This window comes from Ovis aries, chromosome 2 (assembly GCF_016772045.2).
Source record: "Ovis aries strain OAR_USU_Benz2616 breed Rambouillet chromosome 2, ARS-UI_Ramb_v3.0, whole genome shotgun sequence".
Taxonomy (NCBI): domain Eukaryota; kingdom Metazoa; phylum Chordata; class Mammalia; order Artiodactyla; family Bovidae; genus Ovis; species Ovis aries.
This window is the reverse complement of record NC_056055.1, coordinates 178255696-178282737: the sequence shown is the minus strand read 5'-3', so window position 1 is coordinate 178282737 and position 27042 is coordinate 178255696. Positions and strand designations below refer to the sequence as shown.

At 41.8% G+C, this 27042-nt stretch overlaps 1 protein-coding gene across 28 annotated transcripts in view; it reads right to left on the bottom strand.

Moving 5' to 3' along the window:
- The window catches only part of NCKAP5 (NCK associated protein 5), a 1152446-nt gene that overhangs the window by 45538 nt on the left and 1079866 nt on the right, over positions 1 to 27042 (bottom strand). For 9 of the 28 annotated variants that reach the window (XM_060410132.1, XM_060410129.1, XM_042244937.2 and 6 more), the window contains one exon: positions 25540 to 25672. The exons of 17 other annotated variants lie outside the window; for them this stretch is intronic. In XM_060410132.1, the coding sequence (XP_060266115.1) occupies positions 25540 to 25672 (133 nt within the window). Of the gene's footprint in view, positions 1 to 150; positions 25673 to 27042 lie in introns of those variants that run through there. 2 more of the 28 variants (XM_060410122.1, XM_060410123.1) reach the window with 1 other exon arrangement.

Sequence of the window (27042 nt, the reverse complement as noted above, 5' to 3'; positions counted from 1 at the left end):
CGTGTTCAATGTAAGTATTCAAACACTGTTCTTTTCAATATATTCAAGTCCTCTTTATAAACATATAAATTTATTCTGTGGGAATTTTTCTTTTGAAGTTGCTTTCAGAATCAGGTTATTAGCTCCATTATTTCAAAGTTACATGTCATATTTTGTTTTTGACCATAAATGGTATTATTGCCTGGATTAACCAGATTTGAGTCTTAATAATGATGGGCTGATTCCAAAAACCAAATTCACCTCTAGTGGATGAAAACATCCACTTTAAGGGAACACCACAACATTCTGAACAATGGGTTGGATTTTCCTCCTCAGTCAGTTGAAATGAATATACAAGACAGATTGACTGAGTCACTCATTAATTAAACACTTATTTTGTGTAAACATTAACATGTTTAGGGATACCAAAATAAATAATTCATGAGGGAATAAGCTATATGAGTAAAATCATCTTGTTATAAAGTTCTATAATTGCATATTTTTATAGTTCATAGTTTTTATATCTCTAACAGTATTTTGAGCAAATTTAGCATTACTGATAAAAACATATAATCCCCTGGTACTCCTTAGATGTCTAAGTTCTGATGTGCTAGTTACAAAGTATGATTATTAAAGTTACTCCTTTTTCTTATGTGGTCACATCAGTAATATAGATAGTTAACTGTCAGCCAGTATCTAATATCCTATTTTTCCTTTTAATAATTGAACCTTCTGAGGTTTAATTGGGGTTTTGGCCTCCCAGCTACAGGCCACATTTTGCAGATGCCCTTGCATCTAGGCATGGCCATATGTCTAAATTCTGACCAGTGGCTCTGAATGAAGTGATATATGTATCTTCTAGATTGTATCCATAAAATGGGTACCTTTGTCCTCCATTTCCTCTTTCTCCCTTCCTGGGAGCTGGAAGACAGATGAGGGACTGGTGAGTCAGCTTGGTTTATAAGGATGAGAATCACACCCCAGCAGGTGGTGAAGTAACACATGAAAGGAACATGAGTACCTGGATGATTTTACAGAACACCACCGCAGGACTCATCTTCCTACCTCTGGACTGAGATGGAGAAGGAAACAGATTTCTATCTTGATTTTCATCGTTGTGTTTTGGGGTCTAACCTAAGGCTACATTCCAAATGATAAACCAGGCACATGTCAAGTCAACTGTCTTTTTACTCTGAACACTTAGGAAAAAAGAAACTAAATCCTTTCATTTGCCTCTGCTCTGTACTGAGTCACCCAGATGTACTGTATGCAAGATATTTTAAGAAATTTTCCATCATGAGTAGTGAGAACATCTGTCTTTTGATCTCTACATCTTCAGGAGTTCTGAATGCTCATAGTAAGACCATTCCTCCACTCGCCTCCATACTGCCATTGGCAGGAGAGAAATGGAGGCTTAGTGCAAAAATGCTTCAGATAAGAATGACCCACCTTTGAGCTCTGCATCGTCACTGGAAGGATTAGAGGGGCGGGGCGGGGGGGGGTTCCATATTGTCCTACTTCTGGAGGGACATCTCCCTCTCCTCCAGTCTGCCCTCTCATATCTACAGTCTTGCCACTATCATTTTCCTGGAAATCTCAGGGCTGATATCCACAGTCTTGCCACTATCATGTTCCTGGAAATCTCAAGGCTAATCTCACAAAGACTCATACATGTGTATGTATCAGTAATCACAAAAAACTTAGAACTCTGGGGTGATTCATCATCCCCTGACCCTCATCTCCATTTGAGTCTTATTTCACGTAGAATCTCTCTCCTATCCCTGCCCCTGTGCTCTTCAACTCGAAGTAAACAAATAGAAATATTACCTACATACCCTCAACCTCTCTGAACACCCACTTCATCTTCTAACTCTTACTGAAATCTGACTCTTCTTTGGGGAAATGGCTTCCCATGAAGCCCTCTCAAGTGGTGGCTACTTTCTTCCCTACCCGCTTTGTACCACTGGGCCTGGAGGTGCAGTACAAATCCTCCTTCCCCTCCTTGTTGCCTCAGGATTGAATTTCATGTCCTCTGACTGCCATTTATTTCCCATCTTTGCTATAATCATCTATGGATCTCCTGGTCATTTCCTCTAATTCCTTGATGATTTTAGCTTATACTGTCACATTCTCTGATGTAACTCTACTTAAAAATCTTGATGATTTCAATGTCCATGAAGATAATTATTTGAAAGCCCTGGCTGTGGTCTTCCACAGGGCTAGTCTTCCACCCACATCCACTGCCATCAAATGCAACTTCTCCTGAACCTCAATTTCAAACTTCCCAGCCTCCTCTTTTACCAGCTTATTCCTTCTAATACTTCAGCTCAACAGTCTTTTGATTTGAATCTATCATCCATTGATTCTACATTTTTTTAATGGTTCCTTATATCCCTCATGTCAACATTTCCATTTTTAGCTAACTTTGTCTTCAAGGCTCATCATTGTAATCACTTCCTTTCAAGTGCTCTCAACTCCACTGCCTTTTTCTCTGTGGTACCACCTGGCAAAGAGTTAACTTTGTGAAGTCCAACTCACTGGCTATTTTTCATTCGTGCTGCTGAATATGGATGTAGATAAACACACAACCCTATTTGCTGGTCTCATTTAATTCATAATTCCTAATGTCAAGTAGACAATCCTGCTCAATTTCTCTAGCCTATTGGCCCTCCCTCTCCCCTATGTGAGCCTATCTCATGCTTTCTCCTCTCCAAAATTTCAACACCTTCTTATCAGTTCTTACTCTGAGCTGATGACCTTGCTTTCTATTTTCCTGAGAAAACAGAATCAAGCAGAGGAGAATTTGCACAAGGTCCCATTCATATCTAATACCATCTGCCCATAAATTCTCCTGCCTCCTAGTTATCACGCATAAACACATGTTCCTATCTAAGGGCAGCCCCTCTACTTGTACACACCTCCTACAGCATCTGTTTTTCTCCTAATTTTACTAGATTATTTTCTTCAGTATACACTGTGTAGTCATTTTCCCTATCTAAAAAGAAAAAAAATACTTCTCCAGTGACACCATTTATTTATACCATTTACAGTAAAAATCTTGCAAGATTTATATATATTTACTGTATCTAATTCCTCTCCACTCTTTCCTAAGCCCTCTCTAACTGGACAACCGACTTATTATTCTATGCTCTCCTTCCGGTCTAGATCTGCAGTGACTTCCAGATCCCTCAAAGGTTAATTTTCAGTTTTTATGTGAGTTGATCTAACTACTGACATCATCTGATATAATTTAATCTCTTCCCCTCCTTGGGAACTTGTTTGTAATCATAACCTACATTGAAAAGTTGAGTCAGATTTAAAATGTAACTTGCTTGCAAGGTCCTAGTGACATCAAATTCTGACTTAGGAGGTGTTTACCTCTATGAGGCAAATACTGGGAGGAATTTGGAAAACTCAGCAGTGGCCACATGACTGGAAAAGGTCATTTTTCATTCCAATCCCAAGGAAATGCAATGCCAACAAATGCTCAAACTACCACACAATTGCACTCATCTCACATGCTAGTAAAATAATACTCAAAATTTTCCAAGCCAGGCTTTAACAGTCCATGAACCATGAACTTCCAGATGTTCAAGCTGGATTTAGAAGAGGTAGAGGAACCAGAGATCAAATTGTCAACATCTGTTGGATCATCAAAAAAGCAAGAGAGTTCCAGAAAAACATCTACTTCTACTTTATTGACTATAGAAAAGCCTTTGACTGTGTGGATCAAAACAAACTGTGGAAAATCCTGAAAGAGATGGGAATACCAGACCACCATGACCTGCCTCCTGAGAAATCTGTATGCAGGTCAAGAAGCAACAGTTAGAACTGGACATGGAACAACAGACTGGTTCCAAATCGAGAAAGGAGTACATCAAGGCTGTATATTGTCACCCTGTTTATTTAACTTATATGCAGAGTACATCATGAGAAACGCTGGGCTAGAAGAAGCACAAGCTGGAATCCAGACTGCTGGGAGAAATATCAATAACCTCAGATATGCAGATTACACCACCCTTTTGGTAGAAAGTGAAGAACTAAAGAGCCTCTTGATGAAAGTGAAAGAGGAGAGTGAAAAAATTGGCTTAAAACTCAACATTCAGAAAACTCCGATCATGGCATCTGGTCCCACCACTTTATGGCAAACAGATGGGGAAACAATGGAAACAGCTAGAGACTTTATTTTCTTGCACTCCAAAATCACTTCACATGGCTACTGTAGCCATGAAATTAAAGGACGCTTGCTTCTTGGAAGAAAAGTTATGACCAACCTAGACAGCATGTTAAAAAGTAGAGACATTACTTTGCCAACAAAGGTCTGTCTAGTCAAAGACATGATTTTTCCAGTAGTCATGTATGGATGTAAGAGTTGGACTATAAAGAAAGCTGAACACTGAAGAACTGATGCTTTTGAACTGTGGTGTTGGAGAAGACTCTTGAGAGTCCCTTGGACAGCAAGGAGATCCAACAAGTCCATCCTAAAGGAGATCAGTCCTGGATGTTCATTGGAAGGACTGATGTTGAAGCTGAAACTCCAATACTTTGGCCACCTGATGCAAAGAACTGACTCATTTGAAAAGACCCCAATGCTGGGAAAGATTGAGGGCAGGAGGAGAAGGGGACGACAGAGCATGAGATGTTTGGATGGTATCACCGACTCAACGGACATGAGTTTGAGTAGGCTCCGAGAGTTGGTGATGGACAGGGAAGCCTGGAATGCTGCACTCCATGGGGTTACAGAGAGTTGGACATGACTGAGCGACTGAACTGAACTGAACTGATGAAACAAATTATGAAGAAAAAGGAGGACCCAAGAGCTTGTCTTTAAAATTGATGATGTCCACATTTGAGCATAAACTTCTGAAAGCCAGCTAGAACTTCAGAATTCATCTAGCCCAACACTTATTTTACACTGAGGTCCAGAAGAGAGGAGTGTTTTCTCCATTGTTACAGGGTTGGGATTACCACCTAGATCTTCTTATTCTAGTATCCAGTTTACACTGCTCTACCTTTACCTACATACCTCTTATATGTGCAATGCATGTGTGTGTATTAAAAAATACCTTAGAAGCATATATATGTAGATATATATAGAACCATATATGAACACAAGATATAAATGCAATATTTATATGTATACACAATATAAATACTGTGTATATATATACATATATGTATACATACACACAGACACACACACATATAGTGGTCCTGGAGAAGACTTTTCAGAGTCCTTTGGAAAGCAAGGAGATGAAAGTAGTCAGCACTAAAGGAAATTAGCCCTGAATATTCACTGGAAGGACTGATGCTAAAGCTGAAGCTTCAATACTTCGGCCACCTGAGGTGAAGAGCAGACTCACTGGAAAAGACCCTGATGCTGGGAAAGATTGAAGGCAAAAGAAAATGAGGATGGCAGAGAATGAGATGGCTGGATAGCATCACCAACTCAAAGGACATGAATGTGAGCAAATTCCTGGAGATAGTAAAGGACAGGGAAGCCTGGCATGCTGCAGTCCATGGGGGTCGCAGAGAGTTGGACAAGAGTTTGTGACTGGACAACAACAATGCTTTTTGTATTCAGAAATCTTTCCCTTCCTTCAGTTCAGAAGGAATTTGTAAAGTCATGCTTCTAATTTACTGTTACTGTTAAATCAAAATACAATAAAATTTTAAAATATTGACCTTATATTAAGTCACCTTGCAAAACATTCCTTATTATTTCTAGTAGAGCAGGTTTACATAAGTTCTTTTGTGTTTTGTAATGGACATGTCCATAACATCTAAATTGAAAGAGAGAATGCTATAAAAGAGGAGAGGAAATCTTTTTTGAAAATAACAACAACAACAAAAAATAAATGCTTGAACACTAGAAAAAGAAAGAGATAAAAGAAACAGAAACATAAGATATGAGCTAGCTAAATGCCCTTGTGAGAGTCAGAATAAGAGAAAATAACTAAGCAAAGGTGAAAGAAATATGATAAAAATAAGAAAGAAATCAATAAAATACAAGTTAAAAACAATAGATTGAGCAAAGTTAAAATTAGTTTTTGGAAAAGACTTGCAAAGTTTACAAACCACTGCTAAGACCGATTTAAACAAAAAGAAACATTAAATAATATTATGAAAAAAAGGAGAATGTAACTGCACATGTAGTAGAGACCAAAATGATAATAAGTAAAATCAATCAGCTAGTTTATGTCAATAAACATAAAAACTTAGACAGAGATATATTCTCATGAAACATTACACAGTTTATCAGAACTGAAGGAAGATGAAGAACCCAGAAAAATTTTATAGCTATTAATGAAATTAAAGCATCATTAATAATATTCTTACAAAGAAAATATCAGGATAAGATATTCTAACTCATACAACTTCTTAAAAAGAACAGAAAAAGAGGGAGTATTCCCTAGTCATTTTTATAAGACCAGTGTTATTTTGATAGTAAAGTATAAGAAAGTACAAGGTAAAGAAAGCACAGGAAAATAACACCACTTAGCCATTTCATCCCATTTAACAAAATGGGTTAATAATAAATCGAATAGCAATAAATAATTAAATGGTTTAATAATACATCAACAAAAACAAGACCAGGAGCTGACTGTGGCTCAGATCATGAACTCCTTCTTACCAAATTCAGACTCAAATTGAAGAAAGTAGGGAAAACTGCTAGACCATTCAGGTATGACCTAAATCAAATCCCTTATGATTATACAGTGGAAGTAAGATATAGATTTAAGGGCCTAGATCTGATAGACAGAGTGCCTGATGAACTATGGAACGAGGTTCGTGACACTGTACACGAGACAGGGATCCAGACCATCCCCATGGAAAAGAAAGGCAAAAAAGCAAAATGGCTGTCTGGGGAGGCCTTACAAATAACTGTGAAAAGAAGAGAAGTGAAAAGCAAAGGAGAAAAGGAAAGATATAAGCATCTGAATGCAGAGTTCCAAAGAATAGCAAGAAGAGATAAGAAAGCCTTCCTCAGTGATCAATGCAAAGAAATAGAGGAAAAGAACAGAATGGGAAAGACTAGAGATCTCCTCAAGGAAATTAGAGATACCAAGGGAACATTTCATGCAAAGATGGGCTCGATAAAGGACAGAAATGGTATGGACCTAACAGAAGCAGAAGATATTAAGAGGTGGCAAGAATACACAGAAAAACTGTACAAAAAAGATCTTCACAACCCGGATAATCACAATGGTGTGATCACTCATCTAGAGCCAGACATCCTAAAATGTGAAGTCAAGTGGGCCTTAGAAAGCATCACTATGAACAAAGCTAGTGGAGGTGATGGAATTCCAGTTGAGCTATTTCAAATCCTGAAAGATGATGCTGTGAAAGTGCTGCACTCAATATGCCAGCAAATTTGGAAAACTCAGCAGTGGCCACAGAACTGGAAAAGGTCAGTTTTCATTCCAATCCCAAAGAAAGGCAATGCCAAAGAATGCTCAAACTACCGCACAATTGTATTCATCTCACATGCTAGTAAAAGTAATGCTCAAAATCCTCCAAGCCAGGCTTCAGCAATACGTGAACCGAGAACCTCCTGATGTTCAAGCTGGTTTTAGAAAAGGCAGAGGAACCAGAGATCAAATTGCCAACATCTGCTGGATCATGGAAAGAGCAAGAGAGTTCCAGAAAAATATCTACTTCTGTTTTATTGACTATGCCAAAGCCTTTCACTGTGTAGATCACAATAAACTGTGGAAAATTCTGAAAGAGATGGGAATACAGACCACCTGACCTGCCTCTCGAGAAATCTGTATGCAGGTCAGGAAGCAACAGTTACAACTGGACATGGAACAACAGACTGGTTCCAAATAGAAAAAGGAGTACGTCAAGGCTGTCTATTGTCACCCTGCTTATTTAACTTATATGCAGAGTACATCATGAGAAACACTGGACTGGAAGAAACACAAGCTGGAATCAAGATTGCCGGGAGAAATATCAACAACCTCAGATATGCAGACGACACCACCCTTATGGCAGAAAGTGAAGAGGAACTAAAAGCTTCTTGATGAAAGTGAAAGAGGAGAGTGAAAAAGTTGGCTTAAAGCTCCACATTCAGAAAACGAAGATCATGGCATCTGGTCCCATCACTTCATGGGAAATAGATGGGGAAACAGTGGAAACAGTGTCAGACTTTATTTTTGGGGGCTCCCAAATCACTGCAGATGGTGACTGCAGCCATGAAATTAAAAGACACTTACTCCTTGGAAGAAAAGTTATGACCAACGTAGATAACATATTCAAAAGCAGAGACATTACTTTGCCAACTAAGGTCCGTCTAGTTAAGGCTATGGTTTTTCCAGTGGTCATGTATGGATGTGAGAGTTCGACTGTGAAGAAGGCTGTGCGCTGAAGAATTGATGCTTTTGAACTGTGGTGTTGGAGAAGACTCTTGAGAGTCCCTTGGACTGCAAGGAGATCCAACCAGTCCATTCTGAAGGAGATCAACCCTGGGATTTCTTTGGAAGGAATGATGCTAAAGCTGAAACTCCAGTACTTTGGCCACCTCATGTGAAGAGTTGACTCATTGGAAAAGACTCTGATGCTGGGAGGGATTGGGGGCAGAAGGAGAAGGGGACGATCGAGGATGAGATGGCTGGATGGCATCACTGACTCGATGGACGTGAATCTGGGTGAACTCTGGGAGTTGGTGATGGACAGGGAGGCCTGGTGTGCTGCGGTTCATGGGGTCGCCGAGTTGGACACGACTGAGCGACCGAACTGAACTGAACTGAAGCAAAAATATTAACTAATTAAATGTATCAGTATATATAAAATATTACTATATTATAGATAAATTGGGTTTATCACAAGGATATAAGGCTGGTTTAATTTTTAAATATATTTATATCTTTTATTTCATTAAGAGATTAAAGGTAAAAACCACATGATCATCTCATTAGATGCATCTATACTCTCTGATAAAAGTCAACATGAATATATGATTTTATAAAAAACCTCTTAGTTAACTAGGATTAAAACAGAATTCTGTAACATGATAAAGTTAATTTACCAAAAAATAACAACAACAAAAATACGAAAAACAATCATCCTAAATGGGGAAACACTGAAACAGTCCCTTTAAAAATGAGCCATAAGACTAGAATGCCTATCATCACTGCTTCATCACTGATCAAAGAATCTTTCTTTTAGAACTATACATCCTTTTCATAGAACTTCAGGCTAACTTCTCCCTCAAATGTAACTCTAAAAACCTGTGTTCTTAGACCCAAGGTTCAGTGTTTTGAAAGGTGGAACACTCTTCCCTGCCCCAAATCATCAGCACATTTCTTTTTAAAAATGATGCTATACAGCATGGTACATTTTATCAGAAAAAAAAAAGTGAAAAGTGTAATTTGACATAGTTGTAAATCCTGAAGTATTATCCAGGCTAAATACCATCTTCCTCTGGAACCAAGGAATTAAACTCATTTTGCTTTCTGAATGCATATCTTAAAGAGCTGTTTTAGCCCATAATTTCTTTCATCTTATGATCCAACTGGTATTATACTGAATAACATTTGTGATTTAAGCACATTATGTGTGTGAACTTTGCACTCCAAAGAGACATTTTGTGGCACTGACATGATAATTTAAAAAAAACAATTTTTTTTTTTTACTTTTGAGAAAGACACTGAGAAATTCTAAGACACTGGTTCATTTTATGCTTTCCTCTGAAAACCCAACTGAATTTTTATGAAGAGAATAATTCATTTCAGAAGTAATGCTTTTCACTCATTTGACAAGCATTTATTAGGTGCCTCCTATGTGCCAGGCACTGTTCTAGGCACTGGTGATCTAACAATGAACAAAATAACACATTCAGTCCTTGTGCTGCTTAAATGTCCAGAAACACATGAGCATTGTTAATAATAACATATGACAAAGGTGTGTCCAGAAGGTTCTAGCATGGGGACCCCCAGTCCCACTCTACGTTTTCCTTTTCTCTCTGAAAACCCTCCATTATGACATTTTAGGTACAAGAAAAGTGTCTGGGTTGAACCTCTTCCAGGCTTCTGTCACCCTTCCGTACCAGAGCTGTACCTCACTGAGCCTTTACTTGTAAATTAATTTATAGCAATAACAACAGCCAGCATTAAAGGACACCTTTCAAAAAGGCATGCTGCATATACTATCTCATTAAAATCTTACATTTAAGCATTATTATTGTCATTTGATGGATGAGAAATTGAGGCTCAGAGAAGCTCAGTGATACCACATGCTATGGATATCAATTCAAGTTTTCCTGACTCCAAATCCTTCATGAATATTTCCCAGTATATCTGGCTGTCCCATCCACTCATTCATTCATTCATGCATTCATACAGGTATGCATTCTTTCATCCACTATCTTAGCAAACTGTGCATTAGATACCAAAGAGAACTTTGGATTTCATGGTTCTCCTGAGCGTATGCTGAGTGTAATCTTTATCCACAATCCATCAAGACCATGTTTCTCCCAGCTATTATTACTGTGTGACCCAAATGGCACACAGATCCTCCTGTCCTCCTCCCTCACCAGTGTATGGGATAGAAAATCTCAATTAAATGTTTTAATAATTAAATTCTTTCCAATGGAATAGCCTGATTTGTACAGTCATGAAGGAGAGAATGAATAAGAATAGGATAAGGGGGATTAAATCATTCTTCATTTATCAAATAAATATCCAAGAAATTCTCAGGCTACGGCACTAAACAAAACAGAAATTCCTGCCCTCGAGGAGCTTACATTTCAGCAAGAGAGAAGATGGGCAAGATAACGTCTGAGTTCTCTTCTAACACTTTTGTGCTCTAGGTTATTACAAATGAAGCGGAAAAGCAGAAAGAGAGAGAGGCAAGTTTTCTGATTACTGTTTTTCAGCAAAGGCTGCAGGACAGATTCAGGTTGAAAGGCAGATTCTGGGAACAGTAATAGTAAATCCAAGCCTGTTGATTACATGTGTTCTAGCTCACCACTCAAACTCACTGGCACAGACAGATCACAACAACTGCATGTTGGCATCACCTTTATATAAATTACTCTCATAAAACCACATGACCTCTGTTATGCTGTACCTTTGGGGAAGACTGACTGTCACTGCCCTCTTCTGACCCTCTCTTCACTTCCCAATTCCCTCACTAGGCCCAAGGAGAAATTCTCTTCCCCTTTATGCCAACTCAAAATCGATTATTCAAGACTGGCTCCCAAAGTCCCTTTCAGGGAGATAGCATGACTGCTTCTTGCCTTTTGCTGGAAATCCTTGTTAGCACTCAATCTCAGAGTCACAGACCATTCATACACCCAGCCCTTCAATAAGCCTCCAGTAAGCTCTTCTCATATGCCAGAGCTTCAGCGGAAAAGATCACAATTCCTGCTGTTAAGAAACAAGCAGGGAGGTAGACAGGCATAGTAGTGATTTGATGGTCATGGTGAAACAAGAAGACTGTGGAATCCCAGGAGAAGGATATAAGCCCAGATCTCGAGTTTTGACTTGAGATGGTTCACTCCATTTGAAATGTGGAAAACAAGTCTTTATTTGACACAGGAAAATAAGACCCTATGACAGTCCACTATGTTAGGTTACTGAGAACGCATTCTAAGTGGGACAAAGAGGCATGAGCAGGGGTGGGGTGTCTGTAACCATACTTTTGGGAACTTACTTATATGCTGCTGATATTATTGTTAGTGACTTTTAGAATTTCTAACTTCTTCTCTCTACTATTACTACTAGACTGTGCATTCTGTGTGGGCAGGACCATGCCTCATGCTTCCTTTCCAATGCCCACAGCACTTAACTTAGAGATGAGTTCCCAACAAGCACGAGCAGAGTCCACCACAAGCATGGCCAAAGGAGAGCCCAAATGTCCTAGGAGCCTTTTCATGCACACTTAACTTCCTCTCCTTGCTCATATGCAGGCCTGTAATAGCCTCCCAAAATTAGTCACAATAGGACAGCACACTCTACGATTCATCCAGAAGACCACTGGAAACAAAGGATGTTCCTTCACCTGGCCATGGGTCGTATGATTCTTTTTGCATTAATTAGGCCTGATGGTGAAATGACTGACACAGAATATGGGGTTGAAAGGATCAGGCTGGCTAACTGAGTTATTGTACCAGAAGAAACTAAGGTCTTTTCATTTTTCCTCAGTTACAAAATTGTCTCCTTCACAGCTGGTCATAAAAGAAATTGATTGATCTTATCTTTTTTAAAGTATCTCTTTGATACAAAACTGACATAAGACAACTGGATAGTCAAAAAGAAAAGTTTGGATCCATATGTGAGGACAAAAATACACACTGTCTGGGTTACTATGAAAAAACATGAGTTTTTTAAATTAATAAACTTGCAGTGTACAAAGGCTTATCATAAAAGACCGATGGACTTGACCCTATGAAAGAAAATAAAGCCTATTGCAAAGAACATCCAAAGTGACATCACAGGGAAATGAAAAAACTGGGAATGTCATGGACAATTTGTATCACAAACAAAGGAATAATCTCCCTAAATTTTATAAAGCTCTTAGAAATGGTGTTGAAAAAGACCTACATAACTCAATAAAAAATTGGGCAAAGGTTACTCACAGATGATTCACAGATTTAGAAATACAGATGACATTTAAGTAGATCTAAGCAGAAGTTCTCAGCCTTGCTATTCGTAAGATAAATAAAATTCAAACCACACTGTTTTTCACTACATTTTTCCTATGTAAGACTGGCAGAGCACAGTAGTTTGACCTTAAATTTGATGGTGAGGCTTTGGGGGATGAGGCATGTTGATCACACGTGGATGTGAAAATAGCCCAACTCCTCTGACAATGAATGCTTTTATCAGTCAGTTCAGTTCAGTCGCTCAGTTGTGTCTGACTCTTTGCAACCCCATGAATCACAGCACGCCAGGCCTCCTGTCCATCACCAACTCCCAGAGTTCACTCAGACTCACGTCCATTGAGTCAGTGATGCCATCAAGCCATCTCATCCTCTGTCGTCCCCTTCTCCTCCTGCCCTCAATACCTCCCAGCATCAGAGTCTTTTCCAATGAGTCAACTCTTCGCATGAGGTGGCCAAAGTACTGGAGTTTCAGCTTTAGCATCATTCCTTCCAGTGAACATCCAGGACTGATCTCCTTTAGAATGGACTGGTTGGATCTCCTTGCAGTCCAAGGGACTCTCAAGAGTCTTCTCCAACACCACAGTGCAAATGCGTCAATTCTTTGGCACTCAGCCTTCTTTACAGTCCAACTCTCGCATCCATACATGACCACTGGAAAAACCATAGCCTTGACTAGATGGACCCTTGTTGGCAAAGTAATGTCTCTGCTATTGACTATGCTATCTACGTTGGTCATAACTTTCCTTCCAAGGAGTAAGCATCTTTTAATTTCATGACTGCAGTCACTATCTGCAGTGATTTGGGAGCCCAAAAAATAAAGTCTGACACTGTTTCCACTGTTTCCCATCTATTTCCCATGAAGTGATGGGACCAGATGCCATGATCTTCGTTTTCTGAATGTGGAGCTTTAAGCCAACTTTTTCACTCTCCACTTTCACGTTCATCAAGAGGCTTTTTAGTTCCTCTTCACTTTCTGCCAAATGCTTTTATACTATGACTCAAAAGTCTAAATCTGGAAATCCATTCCATAGAGGACTAGTTACATTAATTATGGTACAGCCATACAACATAGCTGTGAGAAAGAAGGAGGAAGACTTTTATGTACTGACATGGAGTGATCTCCAGGATATATTGTGAGTTGAAGGAAAACAGAACAAGATGAAGCACAGTATACAGTTTGCTTCACTTTGTAATACAAAGTATTTGTTTGCATTTCCTTGATTTGCACAAAGAAAGACTAGAAGGATGAACAAGAAAGCCGTAAAGACGGTTAACCTACACGAGGCAAGGGGCACCAAAGAATGGAAGTGGCTTCTGTGATCAAAACAATAAAATCAAATTTTGATAAATGAGACCTGATGAAAACTCTGAGAAGCTCTCCAAATAGCTAAGGCTGCTGGATCTTGAAGCTTGAAGCTTGATGTCCAAATCATTACAGTCTTTATTTATAGGCTGTAGTGATAGAACATCAGGCCTGGTTGGGGCAGGAGGATCCGGAAGATATCTAGTTCTAGATGGGCCAAATGACGGAAGGGAGAGGCTTGCTCGATATCACTAAGTAAGTTATGGTCCAAGAAGACACAGGCATGCTTCTTCCAGCTAGCTAACTGAGTGCTTCTTCACATCTCAAAGGTCCTGTGGGCACTGTGAACAATGTTAGCATAGCTTTGGGTCTTTCCTAAAAATACTGATCCTGTCACCTCTCTTTTTATGGAATCCTAATCAAATTCAAGAAGATACCTAGAGGTTTTTTGGGGGGAGGGGCGGGAACATTCCAGGATGAAAAGAGACAATAGCCCTGGATGGGCCAAACAAACCAAGATAGAAGGAAGGCTTTTAAAAATGTGAGAAGATGAAGGTGGAAGAAAACACTGTTTATGATGCTTCTGTAGGGGTTCATAAACAGGTGAGTAAGCTGATCAGGGGGCGGCTGGGAGCCAACCGTTAACCATTTCTGCCTGCCCAAGACTGAGAGTCAGCTTGGCCAATACCATGAAAAGAATGCTGTCTCCTTTTCTAATTAAATTTCTTAAAGAGTATGCTGATTTATTCATTTATAATAAAATTCATGGTCTAATTAAAAATGGAACTTTTCCCCACCTGATCCAGCCTCACCATATTTCTTGGGTCTCATGTAATTGAACCTGGAAACAATGATCCTGAGTGATAGCTTGGGATATTGCTACTCATTGCAAAAATAAATAATAAAGGATGGAGGATGCTACTGGGCTTGTTTCATGGAAGTTTAAATCAGTTCTTTCTTATTTAGGCTTAATTTTAACAACAGATAAAGAGACTATGATATTTCCCTTAATGAAACTGTATAACCCTGGCTAAGTTATGAGGGGGCTTTATAACCTTTCTGAGGCTATAGCCTAACATTATTTCAGCCCACAGTTTGTAAGGTCCATGTGCCCTCCTCCCCTTTTCTGATAACCTCAACCTTAAATTCTAGGAATTGTTCTCTTCTTCAATATATTTAACACAGTTCCACTCATGTTTATTTAGCACTCTGCAGGTTGGAAGCCTTGTGACATCCATTTTCAAATCTGAACTATTCCATGAGAAGGAGGCAAGGTGGACATTGGATGGCAGATGAACAAAGGCTCAGAAAAGCTAACATTACTGGTTCAGGGCCACAAAGTGTACTCATTAGAACACAAGTGTCCTAACTCTCACTTACAGGCATGTCCCACACATTTCGCCAAATGGCCCATTGCTTTTGGTTTCTAAATTCTGAAAAGTTCACAGAGAACAACCAGTTGTATGATTTGCTGAATGATACTTGACATTTTCCTGGAAAAATTCCTAGTTGCTTGTTAGGAAGGGAACCCTGTTTTTTCCCTGAGCTCATCTGCTTGGTTGTATAGTACAAGATAGGTTTCTAGGGTTTTGGCTGGTTGAAGAGGGCTGAGTGGGGTGGGAGAACATGAGAAATGGTGTCTGTCATTTTTCTTCAAGTCTGAGAACAAAATACTCTAAATAATTAGAATGCATCTGTCTCTTTTCTCCTACATCTCAAAGATTTGCACATCACATTCACTTTTTTCAAACTTTAATAATTACCTCAGAAAGATTTTCCCTGAATACCGAGCCCTTTATTTTCCCCACAGACCCCATTTCTTCAACAGAGCTCCTTCTACTGACCCTGCATTTTTATTCCTGAGATTTATGTTAATCTTCCTAGTCTTAACCGTTCTGTGGAAGAGTTCTGGCAAGGGGACCTTTTTAAATATCACTGTGTGCTTTTTAGCCAAGCATGAACTCTGAGGTCCCCCAGGAACTCCAAACACCTGTGGAAGATGTTTTTTTCTTCTTTTAACATCTAATTGCAATTTACCTACTTTACTAGAGCAGCATGAGGATTAACTGTCCTCGGGTAACTTTCAAGTCTGTAAAGGATTTCCGCCTCCTCAGGGCACATGTTCTCTAAGAGAGACAGAAATGAAATACTAATAAGAGACTTAATGGGTATCAGCCTTAAACAATCTGTGCTCTGTGTTAGCACTTCAGACAGTCGCAGTGTCCCTGACACTCAGACAGAAGCACAGAACAGGCTCCACAGGCCAGCGTGAGAGGCCCAGACAGGAGCACACATGTCCCTTCTGAAGCCCCTTGGAGAGGGAGTACACCCTGACCCCAAATCAGGCAGCTGGGCCAGGCCTGGGGCAAATGCACGGCAGGCAGGGGGATTTCTCTGCTGTTATAGTTTGGCGCAAATATTTGACAGCTTGTGCTTCCCAGCAAACATTTCTGATACCCAGGGGTTAATTTTGTTAGGCTGCTTCTTGGCCCTGCTGACATCCTGTGCTTGACAAGGCTTTGTTATTAGGGGCAGCCCTGTGCCTTATAGGAGGTTTAGCAGCATCCACGCGCTCCATGCACCAGACAGCAAGCTCCTCCTCACCTGTGAGTTGTGACAGCCCACAGTGTCTCCAGACATTGCCAAATGTCCCCTGGGTGTCACAATCACCCTGTTTGAGAGCTACTGGGCTAGACAACCCAGTATGAACAGTGGGGGTATTCCTCAGATTCTGTGTAAGCTCTACGCAAAAGTCATCTCAGGCACTCTTCCGGGGCTGCAAGGTGGCAAGAGGCCTTGGGGGTTTACCAGACTCCACTTCCTTCTGCTCCCCCTGCATGAGACTGAGGGGTGCACACGTTTTCATAGATGAAATGGCATCCAATTCATGGCTTATTTATTTAGATCCATTGCCCAGCTTTCTTTCAGTCCTGGCAGCGAAAGATGGCTATTTTGCACAGCATTCTGTATCATTTGCTCCCCCCACCTATTCCACAACAAGCAAGGAGTTGCTTTGCACTTTGAAATTCCACTCTGCAAGCTCCTGTTTAACTGTTTGGGGCTATAATGGGTAGTGCTGGGGGGTGCTGCGATAATGGTGGTGGGGGAGGGGAGAACATCCATCACAGAGTGACAAACTCTGGGGGGTTGGTATCTCTTCCCTCCAAAATGTCTCATTAGGGTCCCCAGACTTGGTCTCCATCTCCTCTGTATCCCGCAGTCCAATTTAATTGAGCGACGGCTTTGCCACGGCACACTGCTCTTTCGACAGGAGGGTAAACTCATTCTGTCCATCGTGACATTTGCTTTCTTAAGGGCCTCCCAATATGCAGCTTTAATAATTAAATGCAAGTCACATCGCAGCCTCCTTTTTCAAGCCTGTCTGAGGACACAGTGGGTTCTTTCTAATGGTTAGCTTCTGACCACGTGGGTTTTAAAAGCTAGTGGGGTTTTTTGTTTTGTTTTGTTATTGTGCATGACACTTTTCTCCACAAAAAACAACAACAACAACAACAAAAAAACACTTCAGCAGACTGCAAACCCAATCGTAACAGCTGAAAGGGCCGTGGTGGATAAATAGTGACAGAGAGAAATCTGAGACCCTGGTTCCAGCAAGGGTCTAAGAACAGCCTGCTTGACACGGTCAGGAGTTTCCATTTGTCATCCAGGAAAGCTTAATGCTAGGACAAAAGTCCCTCGTGTTTTATTGCATGTGTTCATTCTCCTAGGGTCAGGATGGGTTTGTCAAATATAAAGCTAATCTTTAAAATGATCTAAATAAGACAGAAGATCCAAGGACTAAAGACAACTCTTACCTGCGGTGTCCATTTCAAACAAAAGATTTCTCCTGGGAGAACTCAGAATGATTATAATGAGTTTGGATTTCGTTTAACCCAATGCCGATTTTGTACATCACAACGATTTGTCATCTTTAAGTCATGTGCCAGATGAACGCTTTAAAATAGATGCAACTTTGCGTGAATTCTCTACAATATAGCAAAATCTGATTGCTCTATTAATAGCCAAAGTCCTTGGCCTTGGCAAGACAGGGTGGCAGCGTCTTTAAAATTCATCATCTCTGCATAATTAGTTGTGAATCTCGAAATATTCAAGCTGAGGAATTAACCAGGAACTGGAGCCATTATCCTTCAGCGTCTCTTTTAATATTGGTCCAGAGTCATCATGTCCTTGTGTTTTTCTAATTACTGCAAAACCAACTGTTTTTAACTCAACTGTCCTGACTCTGTAATTTTTGAACGCAATCACCTTGAAATGAATAAAATGTACTTCTTGTTCAGGGAATTGGGGCTCGATTAGGGGAACATCATTGGGGGCTGTGGGACCATGATTCTGAAGCTTTGCTCAGTGGACCTGATTTGTGTATTTGAGACTGAGGGGCCTAAGGTGGGAGGGGGAGCTCCTGAAAGTAAGTTCAGGACCCCGTGATCTGTAGACCCTAGTGGGAAGTCAATTTGTGAAAAATTAAAAGGAAATGAAATTCTGGTTCCTCACCCTGAGGAGCCAACAGCATGGCCTTAGGCAGCAGAACACAACTGTTTAGGGTTCTTGACCAGCTCCTATCTCAGCTGATGTTTTGCATCTGTAGGTCTGATTAGAAGCACTGAGGGAGCAGGGCTGTGTCACTAACTTGCCCTCAATCCCCAGTGTCCAGCACTGGCCTGGATACAGATTAAGAGCTGAGGAAACCAGATGAACTCGTTTTAACTCTCTTCTTTGCTTCTGTTCTTTCTGTCAATACTATTCATCCACTAACTAATGCAACTTGGAGATTTTCACAGAACAAATATCCCAAGATTGAAGGTTCTCAGCAATTACATGTCTCTTTCAGGTCTCAAAGGTATGGTGCAGTGTTATCAGGAAGAATGGACTCTCTGTGACAGTAACTCCCACACTGGGGCAGAGATGAAAACCAAGCCAGGGGACATGCAACCATTTAAAAGAAACAAAAAAAAAAAAACACAGGAGTCTGATACGCCTCCAACAGTCCCCATGAAGAATCATCATGGAAGAGGAAGCTAAAGTACATCTACACCTTTGAGAAAAATTGGAAAAATGGATTCACCAATTTCTCTAGCATAACCGTCCAGAGAAGGAGAAATGTTCTTATTGAATTTCCTTCTGTAGATAGCTGCTCTGAGTCATTCTTTCTCTGGTACAAAGAACGGCCCAAGTGGATGACGGATGTTGCATGAGGAGCTAACAAGGCCTTAACCAGTCCTGTGCTGCATTTTAATTCAATAGTCAGGAAGCTGTTTAACATTTATTCAGCACTTACGTTGTACCAGGCCCTGTGCTAAGTGCAGAATATGAATAAGAAACAATCTCGGCACTAATGAGACACCTGAATATGCAAAGAAATAATATAATCTCGAGGGGCAAGGGACACAAATAAACATAGGGCAGGGCAGGAGAACAGACAAGTATGAGTAACTTGGGCATGGCTGATGGAGGAGCAATGGGAAGACTTCCTGGAGGAGGTAAAGTCTGAACTCTCAAAGACACAGTAGGAGTTACATAAAGGTTAGAATAGAAGGGTGTTGGAGTAAAAGCCATTCCAGGAAGCAAGACCACTAGAGCAAAGCCATGGAAGTCCCCAAGGGCATCATGTGCTCAGGACAGAACAAGCATTTCAATGATGCCTAGAGTGCTGAAGAACTGATGCTTTCAAACTGTGGTGCTGGAGAAGACTCCTGAGATCCCGTGGACAGCAAGGAGATCAAACCAGTCAATACTAGAGGAAATCAACCCTAAATATTCATTAGAAGGACTGACACTGAAGCTCCAATACTTTGGCTACCTGATGCAAAAAGCCGATTCACTGGAAAAGACTCAGATAATGGGAAAGATTGAGGGCAGGAGGAGAAGAGGGTGAGAGGATGAGATGGTTGGATAGCATCACTGACTCAATGGACCTGAATTTGAGCAAACTCAGGGAGATAGTGAAGGACAGGGATGCCTGGCGTGCTGCAGTCCATGGGGACAAAAAGAGGTGAACACAACCTAGCGACTGAACAACAGCAACAAAGTTTAAGACAGGAAATGGAGAAAGATGAAGTCAGAAAGGCAAGGTCAAAGTGGGCTTTGTGAATCTTACAAGTGGAGGACACTGGATTTTGTCTGTGAATAAGAACGATTTTAAGCAAAGGAAGAATATGATGGGATTTCATACTTTGTGGCAGCATGAATGGGACAGGCAGGGAGTTGAGCAGGGAGGGGAGCAAGGAGGCAGTGGGCATGTTGACCAAATGAAGGCACTACTGGGGCAGCAGCAGAAAGGCTAGAGATTGGGTAGGTGTGAGGAACAGCTCACCAAGAAGCCAGCAGAACCTTTGGCCTGCCAGGAGGTAGAGGCAAGAGAAGGAAGAGTCTACGAAAACTTCCAGCTTCATAGTTTGTGCTAAAAGAATGGTGAGACCATCAGCTAAGACAGAGAGTCGGCGAAACAGACATTTCTACAGTGAAAAGGAAAGGTCTTGGCTTGGATTTTTGCCCTTGAGATACCTGGCAGGGTAAGTGATGGTGGTGGGCAGCCAGATGGATGAATCCAAAGCTTAGTGGAGGGGTCTTAGAGAAATTGCTGTTTCAGGTGTGAGACTGAGCTTCACTGCTGCAACTCTGCTGGGCTGTCCCTATTTTACATTCTGGCCCTGGTCTGCTCTCTGTCCTTCATCTTTCTACCTCTGTACCTGGCTCCTTCCTGCCTTCTCCCAGGTCCTACCTGCAGGAAGGGGGTAGGAGTGTTTGTTATGCCCAACATGGCAATTCAGAACAGACAGCTCCATGGAAACAAAGCCACAAACTTACTTTGCCCACTCCCTCACCCGCTGCGCCACCTACCCAGCTCCTAACTCCTGCTTCTGCTGCTGCCTCTCTACTAACAACCTGGGCTTTCTACACACATTTCAAAGTCACGCTATAGAAACCAACTTTTAAAGTAAAGATGTGTATTTACTTGAGTCCTTTATGAGCCCATAGGCAGGGTTTTAGAAAGTAGGACTCTTTTGCATAAGGGGTAGAGGCCACTGAGTGCCCATTTTCTAGAAGCCTTGGAGGACAGATTGCCAATGGCAGGTACCCTCCTTACCTGAGGCATATTTCAGTGGACCAGGGAGAGACGGTGTGTTCGAGAGAGGCCAACTCTCTGGGACAACTTCCACTAAGGCTTTAAGATATGGAAAATTCCATCCTACGGGTTGGGAATCTCCATTACAAACCTTGTTACCGAAAGAGTGAACCAGCTCATGGGGGAAGAGTGGGGGAAGGGTAATCTCACCTTGCAGACAAAGGAGATAAAAGCAAGACAAAATTGTGACTCCAAAGGGAAGAAAATCTCTACCACCTACGTAAGGCATGCAACTGTTTACCGTGTTTTTCTTTTGTTTCAATCTTCTTATCAACTTTGTCAACATCCAAAAAGTTACTGGTGCTGCAGCAACCCTAAACGCCCCTTTCCAGGCTTGCAGGAAGCCAGCACACACCCAGAGCCACGCCAGCTGTCTGGACACATTTTCTCTCTCTGGCAGCACTGACATTAGCGGGGCTGGGGGTGGCTGGGTCAGTCAGGGTGGACAGATGACAGAGCTCTGGCAACAAGTCCCATTTTACAGACAGAAGGCAGATGCCTGGCGAGAGGGACTGATTTTTGTGCTGGTTGTGCTGCTTCCAGTTACTCTGCATCTTATTCTCAAGAAGCACCAATGGGCCCAGAGGCTATAGCAATAGAGTGAAAGAAACCTCTCAAATAGGGATTTGTTCTGGTTGGAGGAAAGAGGATAAGCACTATGAGGATAGAGAGAAAAAAAACTGAGGCTGGGACTCGCTTCATTTTGCAGTGCAGTAGAAAAAAAAAAAGAAAAAAAAGTTAAAGGAGCAAGTTCTCCGTCCACCAAGATCCATAGCCACCACCTAATGTGTATTCTGTATTGCTTTGCACACCTCATTTAAACAAGCTAGGTTAAAACTCTGGACCCTAAAGTGATTTCTTTCATACTCAGGTATGTCATCCTCATGCAGAATCAATTTGTCTTAATCTTGTTTCCTTTTTGAAGATGTTTTCAAACTGCCTTTAGACCATCCCTCCCCCACCCCCACTTCCTACCCCCAGAACCCCACTGTCAGAGTAAGAGACAGGTCTCAATATGAAGCCTGTGTCCTTCTTTTTAGCAAGCAGCATATTGAACCATGGTATTCTTCCTTGACACATTCTCTCCACTCAGCTTTAGGAATGCCACACACTCCTCTTTGCTCACTGCTGGCTCCTGCCCAGTCTCCTTTGTTGGTTTTTCCACTTCTCCTCTCTGGCCCCCTTCTGATCTCAGTGGGACCCAGGACCTTAGATTCCGTCGGCACACTGACATCCAATTACCTCTCCAGACCAGACTTGACCTGCCCAACCCCAGGCTCACACAGCCCACCACCTAGCTGAGAGGCCTGGGACCTGGGACTCTGCTGCAGTGCTGCAATGCTTTCACCTGGACATACCTCTCCTCGAGCAGAGAAGTACAGAGAAACTATAAAGGACTAAAAATAACTGTATGTGCATGCAGTTAGGGACAGATTCCGGAATATAAGCTAGAGACCAAAAAACCCCACTGCCACTTACAAAGGGCCTGGAGCAAAAGCAGGGTACTGTGCATGCCTCCTGCACACAACACAATCTAAGAGGTGGGCAAACCACCCAAGCCATCCCTCTGGCTCAACTCCTGGACACACCTCTACCCTCACCCCATATAAGGAACAAGCTTGCCCCCTTCCTTAGGGAGTGAGCAAGGGAGCCTGGTGTTTGTTCTCACTCCCCACTACTGCAGCAGGAACCCTAATAAAGCCTTGCTTGAATATCTTATCTGACCTCTGATCAATTTCTATTGATGAAGGAGGCCAAGAATCTTGGTGGGCAACATATTCACACCTCTGCTTGCTTGCTGGGCAAGCAACTACTGATCAGCTTCCTCAAGCCGCAACCTCAGTCTTCTCATTTCGGTGGGCAGAGGGCTGTCCTTTCTAGGACCCCAACCTGGGAGCCACCCTCGACTCTGCTTCTTCTTTCACTCCACCTCCAATCTATCAATGACTCATGTTGTATTTTTAATTAGAACTGGAATGAGACCATTGTCACTCCTTGTGTTGTACCAGCTATTAATATTTAAAGTTAATTAGAATTTAAAAAATAGAGGAAAATGGAACTCTTAGAGAAACTATGGCAAAAAATTAAATTAGAAAATCCAGTTCTATTCTCACACTAGTCATACTGCAAGAACTCCTGAGTCCTGTGTGGGTAATGGCCCTGGTACTAGACAGAGCTGATACAGAACATGCTCTTCACTATAGACGGTCCTATTACTAGCCCGTGCTGCCCACTCCTTCACGGGGACCATCTTGGTCTCAGCCACTAACACATGTTGCTTGGATAAGTATAATGGCCTTCTAGTTGACCTGGCTTCTTCAGTCTTCTCAAAATAGCAGCCAGAGTGGTCCTTGGACAGCACCTCAGATCATGCCACTGCTCTGTTCAGATTGCCCAAAGGCCCCCATGGATGGCTCTCAGGGGAGAAGCAAAGTCCTCAGAAAGGTGAGCAAGGCCTTACAAGAGCTCTGACTCCTTCTCCATTCATCTGACCTCATCTCCTAGTCTTCCAACATCCTCCTTCTGCCACAGCTTCAAGGTGTCTGCACTGATTGTTCCCTGGCTGAGAATGTGCTTCCCCAAGACGTCTTCCGGGCTCACTCTCTCCTCCTCCACATCTCTGCTCAAATACCACCTTCTCAGTGAGCCTTGGGCTTCGCTGGTAGCTCAGATGGTAAAGAATCTGCCTGAAATGCAGGAGACCTGGGTTCGATCCCAGGGTCAGGAAGATCCTCTAGAGAAGGAAATGGCAACCCATTCAAGTACTCTTGCCTGGAGAATCCCATGGACAGAGGAGCCTGGAGGGTTACAGTCCATGGGGTTGCAAAGAGTTAGACATGACTGAGTGATTAACACAACAACAGTGAGACTTGTTCTGACTTGTTCTCTATTGAAATTTTAACATCTGATCCCCCTCTTCTCCCTTTGGACCAACCACCACTCCTGAGAAGTCCTGTTCTTCCACATCCTATCCTCCTTTACTTGTCTCTTCCATATCTCCTTTCAACAAAATATATTCATTTACTAGTTTATTCCAACCAGGAGATGCAAGAGACACGGGTTTGATCCCTGGGTCAGGAAGATCCCCTGCAGTAGGAAATGGCAACTCACTCCAGTATTCTTGCTTGGAAAATTCCACGGATAGAAGAACCTGGCAGGTTACAGTCTATGGGGTGGCAAAGAGTCGGACACAACTTAGCAACTAAACACTACCAACAAATACCTATCTTTTACTGCCTGGCAGAGATCTTTGTTCATTCCTTCACTGCCAGAAAGCTGGCCCAGAGGAGGCCTTTAATAAGTATTTGTTCAATAAATGTATGAAATTAGAGCCAGGAAGAACAGTTAAGGATCAGTGAGGTGAGGTTATTCACTGTGGATCCATGCTAAGCGCAAGGAAGGAGCTAGACTAGCAGCTGGCCTGGCCTTCAGCATCTTCATGGAGAAGGACCCTTGACAATTAATTCCCCTTCCCCTTAACTGTTACAACAAAGGGACACTGACAGACCCCTGAGAGCTTACAAGGACAATAGCCTAACTAAAACGCCAGCGGTATTAGCCACTTTCCTTTTGGTAAGTCTTTGCAGGATCCACCCATTGGTCCTGCCTCTCTGGTGATTTGTAGGATGCAAGGAACAAAAAGGAGGCTCAGGTTAATGATTATTCTCACACACCCATCTCACCTCACATGTCACAAATGCCAAGACAAATGGAAAACTGGTAACACACATAATTACTAGTTAATTTCTTTTTTTCAAAAGTAACATACCAGACTTGTTTTAAAAAGGACAGTCATGGTTACAACAGATAATTGCCAAATTAGTATTTGATAAAAGTTGATTAGTATGGAAAGAATGATTCTCCATAGATTCATTAAAGTATTTCTGATAATCCAGAGTAGATCAGGAGAAAAGCAGATCCTGGATCACACTCTGCGTTAGGGGTCATCTGTCCTCTTGTATCTGTAAGGAAATGCCATCTGACTATATATATTTTTAAATGCCCCAGGATGAAGGCTTTTCTACTGCCAATTCTCTTTCAAATAAAAATAATGTGAGGGAGTTTGAGCCTAGTAAACAGACCTGCTCATGATGGGTAACAGGTCCAGAGTTACAGAGCATGATATGAACAGAGAGCCTGGAACACCCCATCTATAGCTCATGGGGTGATTTAACTTGCCAAAGTGTGTAATTAAGAACAAAGTTATCTTTATAGCCATCCCTTCATTATAAAGATAACTCCATTGGAGACTTTTTGGGAGACGCCAGATTTGGAAATAAAATCCTTTCAGACTGCACTGCAATGTCATTAAGATAATACCAGAAAACAAATTGATGCGCGTAGACAATGTTCCACAAGTACCAGGAAATTAGATCTCAGGAGAGACGTGGAACTAAGATGTAAGATCTAAGTGAGGCTGAAACAGAGCCTGGTGAAAGGCATGATCGAAGGCTACCCAAGAGAGAGCCTCCCTGAATTTCCTGGGGGCCCGGCGGGTGTTACCTGGGGTGGCGCTCTTCATTGCTTTCACTAACTTGCCCCTTCCAGCTCCAAAACCATTATTTCCATAGTCCGGGTCACTGTCACTATCACTGCTACCGCTGGCAGAGTATGCACACATTCTGGGTACCTTGTCCTGAATGAGTAATATGAGACTGTTAACATTATTCATGCAAGTCAAAATCGACAGTGCATCCTGCGAGGATGTTCATATCTGGCTGTTGGTCTGTGCACAGAATTCTATTCCCATCACCCCACCCTCACTGCCTGGTCTGTTGCTCTGTCTCCTGTGGAACTGGTGCCTTCTATTAGGTTATCAGAGCTGCAGAAATGGGAATGCGCTGATGAAGCCATAATGCCGCCACTGTCCAGGTATGGGGCAGTCCCCACAGTTACCCCCTCTGCATTCTGTACACTATTTTATGGCATCTTATTTTTCTCAAGTGCCCATTAGAGCTGCTGCCCCAAGCCTAATGGCTTATTTATCTAGCTGATCTCACCACTAGCTTTCAAGTATCAGAGAGTATGACGATAATCAACCTTGGGAACAAAAGAATACGTGTTTGCCCAATACATAATTTTATTCCAGGCCCTGAAAGACTAAAAGCCTTTAGGGAAGTACACAGTTGCTGGCTCTATAGGGTTATATGTAATCATTGAATCTACTAACAGTTCACAGGTCAAGAGAATCGGTCTCCTCTCCTGCTCACATGAACATACGACATGACCCATGAGGATGTCACAGGTATGGCAACAAAGCCAAGTTCAGGAACTGTTGAGGTTGTTCGAACTGTACGGACGGTTTTTCACACTGTGCACTTAAGCAGAATACTAGTATCTAAGACCTCAACCCCTTTGTGTAGAATCAAGAGCATTTGGGGCTTTCTTTTACATTTGCAGACTGTCCTCTTAGGACCGATTATTCTACACCCACCCCAGGCAGTTTATGCACAGATGTGTGGGATATGTCTCTCAAGTTAAATCTGTTTGGGAGGGTGCCATTTAGTCAGAAATGATAAAAACATATTTTAGGATGTAAGTTCCTTTATCTAGGGTTATGAGTCCAAGCAATTACTCATTTCCTTTATTCCTTCATTCATTTAATCATTCATTCACCCATTCCAAAGATTCTGTGCTAAGCATCGTAGTACCTACTCTAGGCTAAGTGGTGTCCTAGGTTCTGGGGGTACAGAGCTCAATCCAGGTGGTCTAGTAAGGATGACATTTATGAAGGATGACAGGTCTACAGCAGTGGTTCCAAGGGAGGCCCGTGTCTAGAGTTCTGGCAGGAAGCTGGGTATGATGAAATGCATTTTCATCCCTCTATTCAAGAGACATGAATGGAACCAACCACTGTACTTGGAACTAGAAATATAAAGCTCACCCATACTTTATACTTTCCCTCCCTAGCAGTCAATGAAGCAGAGTTATGAGTTCCAAGCCCCAGTGATGACTCTTACAAGACCATGCAGGATTTCCAATGAACTGAGCTGGTGAAGGATGATG